This window comes from Chaetodon trifascialis, chromosome 3, assembly GCF_039877785.1.
Source record: "Chaetodon trifascialis isolate fChaTrf1 chromosome 3, fChaTrf1.hap1, whole genome shotgun sequence".
Taxonomy (NCBI): Eukaryota; Metazoa; Chordata; class Actinopteri; order Chaetodontiformes; family Chaetodontidae; genus Chaetodon; species Chaetodon trifascialis.
In genome coordinates, this window is record NC_092058.1 from 21,383,999 (window position 1) to 21,396,147 (window position 12,149).

The 12,149-nt window shown below is 41.6% G+C and overlaps 2 protein-coding genes across 3 annotated transcripts; one reads left to right on the plus strand and one right to left on the minus strand.

Moving 5' to 3' along the window:
- Positions 1–6,331: 6,331 nt before the first annotated feature.
- On the minus strand, positions 6,332–8,543 carry nudt2 (nudix (nucleoside diphosphate linked moiety X)-type motif 2). Of its 2 annotated transcripts, none has more exons than XM_070959313.1 (3): positions 8,504–8,543; positions 7,451–7,592; positions 6,332–7,336 (listed from the first exon to the last, which is right to left on the minus strand). In XM_070959313.1, exons 2-3 carry the CDS (start codon positions 7,575–7,577, stop codon positions 7,014–7,016), a joined length of 450 nt encoding a protein of 149 aa, XP_070815414.1. In that variant the 5' UTR covers positions 7,578–7,592; positions 8,504–8,543; the 3' UTR covers positions 6,332–7,013. The 2 variants fall into 2 exon arrangements, with proteins under 2 accessions (XP_070815414.1, XP_070815413.1); XM_070959312.1 differs by having other exon boundaries at positions 8,429–8,530.
- A 733-nt stretch (positions 8,544–9,276) lies between these two features.
- rfesd (Rieske (Fe-S) domain containing) lies at positions 9,277–11,412 on the plus strand. Its single transcript, XM_070959417.1, is given in 4 exon segments — positions 9,277–9,361; positions 10,370–10,540; positions 10,721–10,755; positions 11,053–11,412. Coding segments are annotated over 4 exon segments (579 nt in total). The 3' UTR covers positions 11,341–11,412.
- Positions 11,413–12,149: the final 737 nt, after the last annotated feature.

Consider the following 12,149-nt stretch of genomic DNA (forward strand, 5'->3'; position numbering starts at 1 on the left):
AGGTTTTTAGCAAAGGTCTGTTGGTACTGTTTTCACTAAAAGTCAGAATTTGATCTTTCCACCGTTTGCCTTAATTACAGCTTGCACTCTGTCTGGCCTCAGATGTTTCACAGAGTTTGAGAGTTGAAATTGTTCCAGCAGTGTTTGAGAACGCCCCCAGAGTGTTTTTAATGTTATATTTCACATTTTTGATGTGGCCATTGAGGAGGATGAGGACCATCTTCTTCCACACTGTTTCAAACAGAGTGGTATTACTCCATGGCTCAGTGTGCAATTAATAATGTACAAGTTCCCGAGTCCAGACAAGGCAAAACATCCCCACAGATGATTATTTCCATCACCATCTTTAACTTTAGTCTTAGTCAGCCGGCTCCTCACATACATACAGTTGTTTGGTTGCAACCATGAATTTGTATTATTTTTTTAAACAACTTCGGCAGTGAAATGTCAGTATTGTTCAACCTATTCTAAACCATTGGACCTGTTCAGCCATCACAGAAGTGGTTTGGTAACTGCTACAGTTTGCTGGTCTTGTAACTGTAGTTCTATCAGATGGAGGAGGGCTCTCTTCATCGTCGTTGCTTTGCATCTTGGATGCAGACGCTGTTCCGTCGTGTGAAGACGTTGGCTTTATACCGTGGTGCCATCTCTAGGTCTGTGTGGTCCCTCCTATTACCAGCCTTTTAATCAGAGTCCAGTAACTGTACCAGTTACATATGAAATATGAGCATGCGAGTGTTAATATTTGAATTGCGCTGCATACATGGTGAGACAAACAAATCTTCCAATCACAGATACCAGTTTTTTATTACTTTCAGGCATTTCCCAAAGAGACAAACTACAGGTGTCAGTTCTAAATAACTGGAAGTCTTAATTTGAACGCCTAAACACGTTGTCTTAGTTTTTGATAAATGATGAAAACAAACTGTCCTTGTGGTGGTCTCTTGAACTCCACTGTAGCTGGCCGGCTCTTCGTCTGGCTCGTCCATGTCAGATTGTTTGGTTTTGTGTTAAACGACTGGGTCAACCCACTGTCTCTTTACTTCTTGCTTTTTATGTACTTCTTTTGTTCAGTTGGTTGACACTCTGTCCTCCCTGGCTTGTCCCTTGTATTGTCTGGGATGGCTCAGACAGTCTGTCTAATGGACACTTTGTTTGTTTGGCTCATTAACCAATCGATGAGTTGGCCAGCTTGTCCTGTCACTGTCCATCAGTGTGTCCCAGAATATCTCTTTCCCTCTCCTGCCTGTCTGTTTCGACTTTGATGCAATCAACTTAAACTTGCAAACGCAGGCTCTGCCGTCACCCCCCCTCGGACCCCCCTTCAGTAGTGTCCGTCACAACTGCTCCCTCCCCTGACTGATCCCTTGTTTGAACATCGTTTGGTTGAGGGGTTGAACAAGGTCAAGACCTTTTCTCACGTCGCCTCCTACACCTCTCTCTGCCTCTTAAACCTCAGGGCCTCAACAGACTTTCACTGAGAGAGAAAAACCAGTCAAAGAGAAACTTGACACACAAAATGCTCCTCACCTCCACCTCCGTTTTCTTACTTTCTGCATCGCTGGCTGTTTTCAGAGGGCAGAGAGTGAACTGAAAGTCTCCAACCCCACCGCCAGCGTGTTTACACGTGACTGAGTGTTGCTGTTGGTCCTGATTAGGGTCCCTTTAAGTTGTTTTCTCGGTAGGCTAGAGTCAAATTAAAAGAAGTCAAAATACACCTGTAGGGACTTCCTCCTCGAGACAATTATGTTGCAATAGATGTGAAAATGTTACGTTTTTGCACCGTGACTCCAACTTCAGCTTCAATGCAACTTAGTGAAAATTGGACGTTGTTACTTGTGCTACACCACATCCAGAGTCTGTTTATCGACAGGGACAAAATCAACTTGCAGCTTAGCTCCACATTAACATTTGAATGAACATGACACTGATTGCCTGTCTCTCTGTGTGTGTGTGTGTGTGTGTGTGTGTGTGTGTGTGTGTGTGTGTGTGTGTGTGTGTGTGTGTGTGTGTGTGTGTGTGTGTGTGTGTGTGTGTGTGTGTGTGTGTGTGTGTGTGTGTGTGTGTGTGTGTGTGTGTTTGCATTTACTATTCATCTGTTGACGACAATGTCAGGGTTTTCTCGTTCCTGTCTCTGTGGAACCGGTGCAGACTTCTGTCACACGAGTGAGTTTGCCCAAACGACCTTTTGGACTTTGTCCAGTTGGGAAAACATCCAGTGTGTTTGCCCTGTGTTCTAGTGCTGTGTTTGGGAGGCCTGAACTGGCTAAGGATTTGACTAGTTTAAAAAAAAAAAACACCCTCTGAGTATTAAACTTCTGAACACACTGAACAGCATAATGTAACTTTTACTTGTACGGCATCCAGTAAACTGCACATTTTGAGCTGTGCTTTATGGTTGTGGGTATGAATCTGTTGCTCTATTCAACACAACAGCCCTGTGCAAACCTTTGATTCAAATTGATGGATTTTATGCCAAGGAAACCAAGTACAGACCTACAACCGTTCATTTTAAAGACTGCGGAGCAATGGATGCATGTGGTGGATTTAACGCTGTTTGAATTAACTCTTTAAAAGAAACCTTTTTGGATTTTAATGTGAAGCCAAAGGAGTGAAACATTTCCTCCTGGCCCTGTCCTTTGGAGGCTCACAGAGACTGGATTCTGTCGAGGACGGGGAGAGGAGATCCACTCCTGAACTGGATCTTTAATGGATTTGATATCAAGGTACAACAGGAAGTGGATGGATGCCAGAGATGCTGAACTTTTCTTGATGTTTTCCCCATTTTTTGGCCATCCCTCACCATATGGAGAAGTAAAATCATAGTAACAACATGTTCTTAGCTCATGTGCCCTAGGAGTAGTTTGACATATTGGGAAATGTACTAATGAGTTAGACGAGGAGATCTGTACCACTCCAATGTCTGCCCGTTAAATATGAAACATTTAGCTTAGCTTTGCACACAGACTGGACATGGGTAAACAGCTTGCCCAGCCTTGTCTGGAGGTGACAAAATCCACCAACCAGCAGCTTTTAAGATTACAAATTAACACCATTATACTGTATCTTGTTTGTTTAATTTGTCCAGTAACATCAATTTGTAGTTTTACAGGGATTATGTGCCAAACAATTCTTTGGCCTCGAATAGTAACTTCACAGATTTTCCACTGGCTGTCCAGCAACTGCTTAGGGCCAAGAAATTGTTCACCACATAACCCCTCATAAAACAGAAAATTGACATTGTTACGCTTTTTTTGTACATATTACACAAACAAGATGTCTGTTTCCCCCTGTTTGCAGTCTTAATGCTATGCTAAGCTAACAGTTGCAGGCTGTCAAGAGTGGTGTCAATCTTCTTATCTAACTCTGTCCAGAAGCAAACAAGTGTATTTCCCAAACTTTTGAACTACTCCTTTAAATTTGAAACCACAGCCAGCAGCCAGTTAGCTTAGCTTAGCTTAGCTTAGCTTAGCTTAGCTTGGCACGGAGACCAGGACAGAGGGAAACAGCTAGCCTGGCTCTACCCAAAAGTTAAAACAACCCTATGACCAGCACATTTTGACATCATTAATCAACACTTTATATCTTGCCTGTTTAACCCGTTAAAGAAAAAAGAACTGTAAAAGGGACGTGTTGTGGTTTTCGAGGGACTGTGTGTCAGACCGTCTCTTGGCTGGGAGTCGAGCTTTGGATAGAGCCAGTCTTTGTAAATCTAAAGTAAGCTAACCAGCTGCTGGCATTAGCTTCATATTTAACAGCCACACATGAAAGTGGTATGACGCTTATCATCTAAAAGGCAAATGAGCGTATTTCCAAAAATGTCAAATAACTGCTTTTAAAGCCAAGTTTTTCCGATCACAGATTTGGAAATCAGAATCAGCGTTATTGTTTCTGTTGGAATAAAGTCTAGTCATAGTCTAGTTATAGTGCAGCCCTTATGATGGCAGTTCAGTGAGCAGTTTAGAGCTCTTCGATCGTAAAACCCTCCTCTTTTTTACTGAAATGTATGCCTTGTATTTATAATGAGGGCAGGAGGAGTAAAGCAAAGGAGGCCTTTTGAGGGAAGAGAGCAGCAGGCAAGTATAATCTCTGAGGGATGACGATAATTCCCGAACTCAACCTAAGAAATGACTCACTGGAAAGGTCTGCAGTCTGATGTTATTGCATACACCCTATTACGTACAAAAGACTGAATGAAATCATTTAGTTCATTTACTCTGTGTGTGAGCATGTGTGTGCACTTGTGTGTATTTTTTCAAGTGTGGTCACACACTTAATGGACTGACCTGCGTGTGCCCACAGTGCCACCACAATGTGTCCACGCCTCTTGATGTTAATGCTGTCCTTGTTGGTTTCTTCTTTGGTTTTGTGTCATTTTTTCCCCCCCTCATCATTTTGTGTTTGTGAGGATGCAAATGTCACTCATAAAGTTTGTATTGTAAAAAAAAAAAAAAAAAAACATTGTTGGGTTTGTTTGCAATATAGCTTTGATATCTGTTGCTAAGCCCACATGTCATGGAAAGCAGTCGACACACAATTAGGGGTGATATGCAAATGGGGGCATACAGCTGTTGTGGTTAAGTTGGAAAATCATTCAAAATAAAACAGTATGTCATTGAAGCCTGCTGAAAGGTTTTCACCTTATTTTGCCATTGGCCACTGGTCACCACTACATGCTGCATGCATTTTTAGTGTTGGCTCACTCAAATTACATATACAGTCATGCATACATATGTAGAGGTATCTGTCTCTGAGATCTCTGCCGACACTCCAGTGCAGTTGACTTAAAAGGAAGTGTGTTTGTCACTCACACAGCATGGGGAAAAAAATGACATTTTAAAAATCCTACAGCAACATGCCGCTCTGGATAATCCATAAACCTCAGCGAACAGCTTTTATCTGAAGAACTTTCTGACCTGCTCATAGTGTGACATCGTTCAATGGACACCATGTTGCTGTTGAATGGTTTAAAAATAATTTTTCAGTGCTTTGAAATCTATTGAGGCAGAAGCAAATCTCAAAAATGAATACCTCTCATCCTGTACAAATGAAACCAAACTACTTGCAACCCGTTAAGGCCCCTTGATGGCCAAACAGTATGTCTATAAGTGCACCCTTACTAAACTTCATTGTGACATTGAATGGGTACAGATGATTTCACGATATTCCATGCCTTATACAGAGATGGTGTATAAACTACCAAGTTGCAGAGTACACGTTTAATCCTGAGGAGAACTGTAATTTTAATTCAAAGCAATTAGTTGACTCTTATCATTGGAAGAGGAGCTTTTATGCTCTACCAGGCATGAAATTAATTACTGGTTCAATGATGCCCTGATGGGTCTTAAAGCAATGCTTCAGCTTTTGCTCAGTGTACAGTGGATACTGTGTACACAGCAGACAAAGGTTACTTAGGGCTCTTTCATTGACCTCCACTTCCATGTTCCATGTTCACTGCTGTTTCTGTGTTTCCTGTCTGTCCTTGAACACCCACAAGAAAGACAGCTTGGAGTCCTCTCTGCTTTCTGAGTTGAAAGAACACATTTGTGTCTTTAATTACCCTTATTTCATCTGTTCAGCAGAAGCAGTTGAAATAATCCTGTGACATGACGTTGAGAGCAGAACACGTTCCAGTATATGTACAGTGTGGCAGTACCAGTGAGCAGGGTCAAGATTTAAGTCCCACTTGAGTTTCACCATTTGCTTGAATTTCACCACCTGTGTAGTGCACTACCCCCAGATTTTTAGCTTCATACTGGAGAAAGTATAACTGAAAAATATGACGGATAGTTGATTGGATGAAAAAAGACATTGAATATTCTGATTTTGCCCAGATGTGTCCCAGATTTGCCCCAGTGTCCATGCTGACTGTACATAGACCACCGGTCAGTCTTTGGATCTCAAAATGAGGATGGGGTCTCAATGCTGACTGATTCCAATGACTTCAATTACTTTTTTTTTTTTCACTGTAGAATATCTTTGCTAACACTTCATCTGTCAGGGACAGACATCACAAAAGATAAGACCTGGTGAAGTGTCAAAGTCTAATTTATGATGTGGCACTTCTGCTGGTTTGCCAATGGTCTCATTACTATATTAAGGGCTCTATAATAAATGGTTCAATATATTATCCCTGAGTACTGTCAACAATACCTTTCATGTTGATATTAATGATAATTTGTGCATTGAGACATAAAAAGTTCCTCTTAAATTTTATGACCACAGTTTCTGATGCAATAAAATGACCTCCATTACTGGCTTTTAATATCTGGACATGAACTAGTTGGCAGAAAGTATGTAACTTTTTTTTGGATGGTGAGAGCTGAAAAAATAAAAGCCTGAAGGCTGTTGTTTCTCCAGTATTTTCCAATCCATGGTAGCAAACATACACCTGTGCTGTAAAGATTTCTTGTTTTTGTCCCCACCCTGTGGCAGCAATTAACAGTGTATTTTTCATCCATCTCATTGTTTGCACAAGTTATTTTTACCCAGTGTTGTATACTGATATTTTAAAGTAAGAAACATCCAGGTAGACAAAAAACCTGTATACAGTTATTTTAATTGTCTTTGATTCCACCTACAGACAGATAAAAACAGTATTAAAACATATCTCCCCTGTTCAGGTTGATGCTGTTACAGTAACCTTGTTTTATGTGTATTTTTATGTTGTTTTTTTATGTATTTAATCTCATTACATATGACTTAGAAGATTCAAAGACACATGCAACCATGTTTCTGTACAGTGACAAAGATTAAATCAGTAATCTGGTTTTTAAGCATTGCTTCATTTCCTCCCTACTCACCTTTGTTTTGACAGAAAGGAATCTTTTCAGCGTCACATTGTACAGTAGAGACAAAGTATTTAAACCTGACAGAGACAGAACCATCAGTCACATAAATTGCAGACATACCGTCACACTGAGTGCTCCACCAAACTAAGATCTGAGGGTCCCTTAAGCCAGTTGTCAGTTATCTCTGTTCTTTAAATCATCTCATTTGCACAGTCTGGTTCATCACTGTTTGTCCTGCCCAGCCCCCAAGTGTCTGTGTGCTGCTCTCAGCGTGTCCTGCAGGTCTTTGTACTGAGCCAGCGTGCAGGCTTCCTCAAGCCGAGCCCAGCGGTAGTCCTGGTGCTCGTCAGACAAAGTCACGGCCGTCCCTGGGTCTCTCAGCTCGGCCAGCCAGTACAGCACCTGCTTGGGTCTGCCTCGCACCTCGTAGTGCAGCTCGTGCACAAAGTTGTCAATCACCCGCAGATGCTCTGACCCCAGCCCCGCCTCCTCCTTGGTCTCTCTCAGAGCTGTGGAGAAGTCATCCTCACCTGGGTCCACATGACCTGATGGTGAACAGGTCACAAAGAACATTTAAAGCTATATATGACTAGAATTTATCTCCCTGGTATCTACCATCAGCTACACAATACAAGCACGGTTTTTGAACTTGTAAACACCTTTGGGAGGGGTCCAGTGGTGTTCCCCATAGGAGGTCTGCAAGAGGAGGTACTCGATGTTGTCTGGTGGAGGGACACAACTGGCTAGACGACGAAACACGATGAAGCCACAAGCACGCAGCGCCATCTCCCTGTTCAGCAGCTTCACACACAAACACACTTTGCTTCATACTGTTCTTTATGCTGAGCTCATCAGGCATGATTGTTCCTACGTGATGGTTTCAGTAGATGAACAAATAGTAAAATGGTTAAAAGTGATTTTGACAGGTAAAGTCCCTGTGCAAAAAAAAAAATAAAATTAAATAAAATTAAACCTCAACAAATGTTCAGTAAAGGTGCATGAACATATAGACCTACATATGTTTCATCAGTTCCATTGACAAACACATACAAACTGCTTAGGTGACCCTAACTGTGTGGAGTTTTAAGATAGAAACTTTTTTCCCGACAAAATATCCAATAGTATGTCGGGTACACACATTGATATGGGAATTACAGACGTGATAGTGGACAATACCACCAGCTCCCCTTATTCTCTCACCCTTTAAAGACCAGCAAAGATTATGTTTTCTTTTTTAACTACGACATTAACAAACAGAACTGGACCATAGGCAGACTCATCATATCTTTGACGTGCTTGTATGCATTGAAGTAACAGTAATGGCTCCTGGTTTTGACTGAGACTGCCTGAGTCCTTTCAATCCACTGGATTGATTCATTTACCGATTGAGTGTAATGAGTTGACAGTGTTAAGAGGTAATGACTGACAGGCACTTTGCTGCAGGCATTAGCTATCACATCTATCTCATCGCAACAGTAGGATTATTTACCAGAGCAAAGAGACCTGTTCGTATGTCCCGTAGCTAGCTTACTTCTCTGCTCGCATAGATCAGAAGTCAGACATGTTAGTGACTGAACCCGCTGTGTTACAGCTTCTACTGTCACTGTGGGTGCAAAGCGTGGCGGGCTTTTACTTACTATACTTCAAAAATGTCAAAAACCTGCGGTCTAGTCACTTTGACAAGTTGTGTTTGAGGGCAGCGAGTTACTCACCGGCTGGGAACACAGCGGAGCTCAGCGTGCACTGACTAATGAGTCCGATCTTCTACGTGGACGGACGCCAAATAGTTCCGCTTTGTGAAACTGCCTCACATTCCTTTTAGTAAAGTCAAATCAGAAGAGAAAGTATTCATGATGCAGAGTGGCTAAATTCAGGCATTTCATGATATCGTCATTGAATATGATTAAATTACTGTTCATATATATTATATGACATAGGATTATGCTGTATTAATAGAAGTTTGTTATCATCGATTATTGTTATTGTTTTAATTGTAGTTGTAACTGTTAACTTTGTATACTATTCTGTGTGCTAGTCTATTATTATTATTATTATCATTATTATTATTATCGAAAATAAATACTACTGTATTTCCCTCTGAAATGTAGTGGAGTAGAAATATGAAGTATAAGAAAATGGAAATACCTCAAGTAGCGCAAAATTGCACTTAGGTACAGCTCTTAAGTAAATGTGCTTTAATTCTATCCACTCCTACTGCTATAGCTTAGAATTATTTAGCAACACAAAAGAGGTGTACTGACTAAAATGTTCTTCCAAATATATGTATTTTTAAAATAATTAGATTTAAATAGATAGATTCATCCTGTTGGAAATCTCTCAAAATGTCAGATTAAACAAATGGATTCATGATAAACACACGTTTCCTCACAATCAAATAGCTGTTGTGCCTGTGGGAGACAGATAAGAAATGTACCCAGTGTAGATAAGGCCAACCGAAGACAGCTTGTGTCTGAAGATAACAGAGATGGGGCCTCCTTCCCACACAAGCTAAGCTGTCAGCAGTACAGTTGTTCATCTTGACGGAGGAGACACCGCTGCTGAGTTTCAAGGTAAAAACAAAATCTCACCCAGAATACATGTTTTGTTCTTTTCAAGGAAAAGTATAGGGGGAGAGGCAGAGACAGACAGACAGGATTTATAATGTAGCTGATGGCCCCTTCAGGCCCGCTTAAAGAAAATGTATTGTTTTCCTGACGTAAACAATTATTTTGCTTTTCTGTAGCTCCTTCCTTCATAGTATGCCTGTACGCTGTCTGTGCTTTAGCCAGAGGCCTCGGGATATGTGACTGCTGTTACTATGACTGTGCTTACTCAGCCTGCACTGAAGTGCTCATTATTCCACTCCGCTATACATGAATCACACTTGGGGTCAGGTTTCCCTGCATCCAGATATTTTTGGTATATACTGACTGTCACAGAGATTGCACACGGATGTAGGACTGAGGGCTCTAGATGACCCATGCTTTTGTACAGTGACAACAGCCAAACTTCTATTTTATGTCATTGTATTTGGCCCACTTGTGTCACTTTTTGTAGGTCATGCCTACTGTAATCATTAGACAGTTGACTGGTCTGCTATTTTGCATTTAGGGGGACACATGACAAGGAATCAGGCTCCACTTACTCTGACTGTTTGAGGGCTTATTACAATTCATATGTTCACTTATTGGTTAAACTAGTGATGATGAGGCAGATATTAGGGATTAGTATTGCAGTTGTGAGTGTGTTGGGAGTAGAGCTGGTCAGTGCCAAGATATGTCCTTGCTTGGATTCTTCGAGCTGAATATTCTGGAGGTGCTGTGGACTTAATTTAAGATGACAGCTGTGATGGGAGGTGCCAACACAATAATCCCACCGACAAATCCAAAAGCCACACTTTTCATGTGTAGCTGAGATTTAAGATGAAGTTCTCACTTGGAAATACAGCAGAATTACTGCACCGCACAGATGGCTCTGATTGCAGGATAGTTACAATCAATCTTGTGAGTTGGTTAAGAAAAATAACTTCTTTATGATAAGTGCTGAGTTGTGATATTTCCTGCTTGCCTTCTAAACAGCCTTTGACAGAGCCATGGCGGACAAGGAGCAGCCCGCAGGAGGGCCTCATTTTGTGGGGAAGAAGGATGAATTGATTGAAGCGAAGCGCTCTCTCAGAACACTGGACGGTCGGGATGTACTGATCATCCACCACCAGGGAGTCTTGTACGCTATGGACTCTTACTGTTATCGTGAGTGAGAAAATGTGTGTGTAAGTGTGTGTATGAGTGAGACCTCATCCACGAAGAGGAAGATGATGTTATCGATATTCTAACACGTTACATCTAAGCAGTGTCCAGTCAGCAGAAGGTTAGTGTGCCGTAAACTGCTTGCTTATTCTGCAATGCACTGATCTTCTACTCTCTCGACAGATTCTGGGGGGGAACTGCAGAATGGAGACATTGAGGTGAGATTTGCATGTGATTTAAGAGATTGGAGGTTGTGTTTTTGTCAAAGTCAAAGTGCCATTTAAATTAAAGCACTGGATTGTACTTGTGTTTGTGTGTTTTATCACATTCATTCTTTCACATCTGCACTAAAATCCCCAAAGGATGCCGGGTTGAGGTGTAGAGGAATACTGTAATTAAGATATCAAACCTGCATGGCATAAATATAATGTTATGCTAATGTTGATGGGGCCTAAAATGACCTACACTTATCCCACATGAGGTTGTTTACCTGCGTTCTTTCTACACGCTCACAGGAAATTGACAGCAAGCTGTGCATAATTTGTCCAAAACACAAGTACAAGATCTCTCTTGCCAAAGGGGAAGGCATATACAAGGGCACCGACCCCAGGAAAAAGCCACCCGTGGCCAAATGGTACTCCAAGGGTGTGAAGCAGCGGATCCACACGATCACTGAGACCAACGGGGATGTCTACGTCGAGCTCTCTACGGACAAGAGCTGGATCGACTCAGACTACTACCAGGGAGAGAAGGGCAAGATAGAGAGGGCCAAACTTAAGGCAGCTGAGAAGACAACGTCTTAATAGTCAGATGGATGAGGATGGGCATTTCTTTAGTCTCTTCCTGCCTGCCCTGATCTCCTCTAAAGGACTGCATGATGACTGCATATAGAGGATGTCAGACATGCGGTTTGTGCTCTACCTACCAGTGGGGCTTGTGTGGCCTTAAAAATTGGTGTTTGGGAGTGTTTAGAATTTTAAACTGCATTTTTTTGGGGGGCTTGCCAGTTACATTCAAATGTTTTACTGCAAACATCAGGTCACATATTGATATGTGGACATGTGCATCTCAAAACCAGCACGAAGTTCGTGAAATAAACTTTTAATGCATGAATTTTGATTTCTGGTTCTCTGTTCTCAAACTGGGCAGCGGCACAAGGGAGCTAAATGCGTGCCCACGCTGGTATATCCCTCTGCATTTCAAGATTGCTAATGTATTATGCATACAGCGAATGAATCAATAAGGTAAAAAGGGTCATAGTGATCGATAATGTGTAAAGTGGAAAATCTTTCATGTAAAATATAAAGATTACTGTATACCACAATACCAGCCACTCTTTGTAATATCCATGTCTGTTCATTCCCGCAGGTAACATCAGAAACAATGAATATCAGTGCACAGGCTGCATAGATTCCAGCATTTGGGATTTGTGTTGTGACATGTTTCTTGTCCACTGGCGAAAATTCCTCCAGCGACATGTGAAAAACAAAACAAAAAAAACTTGCAGAGGACACCAAACAAATCCCTGAGGTTGTTAAAAAGGTGTGTTGACAGCAGCTTCAGACAGATACTGTGCTGGCTGGAAGGCGCTGCTCCTCGGTCCTGCCCTCAT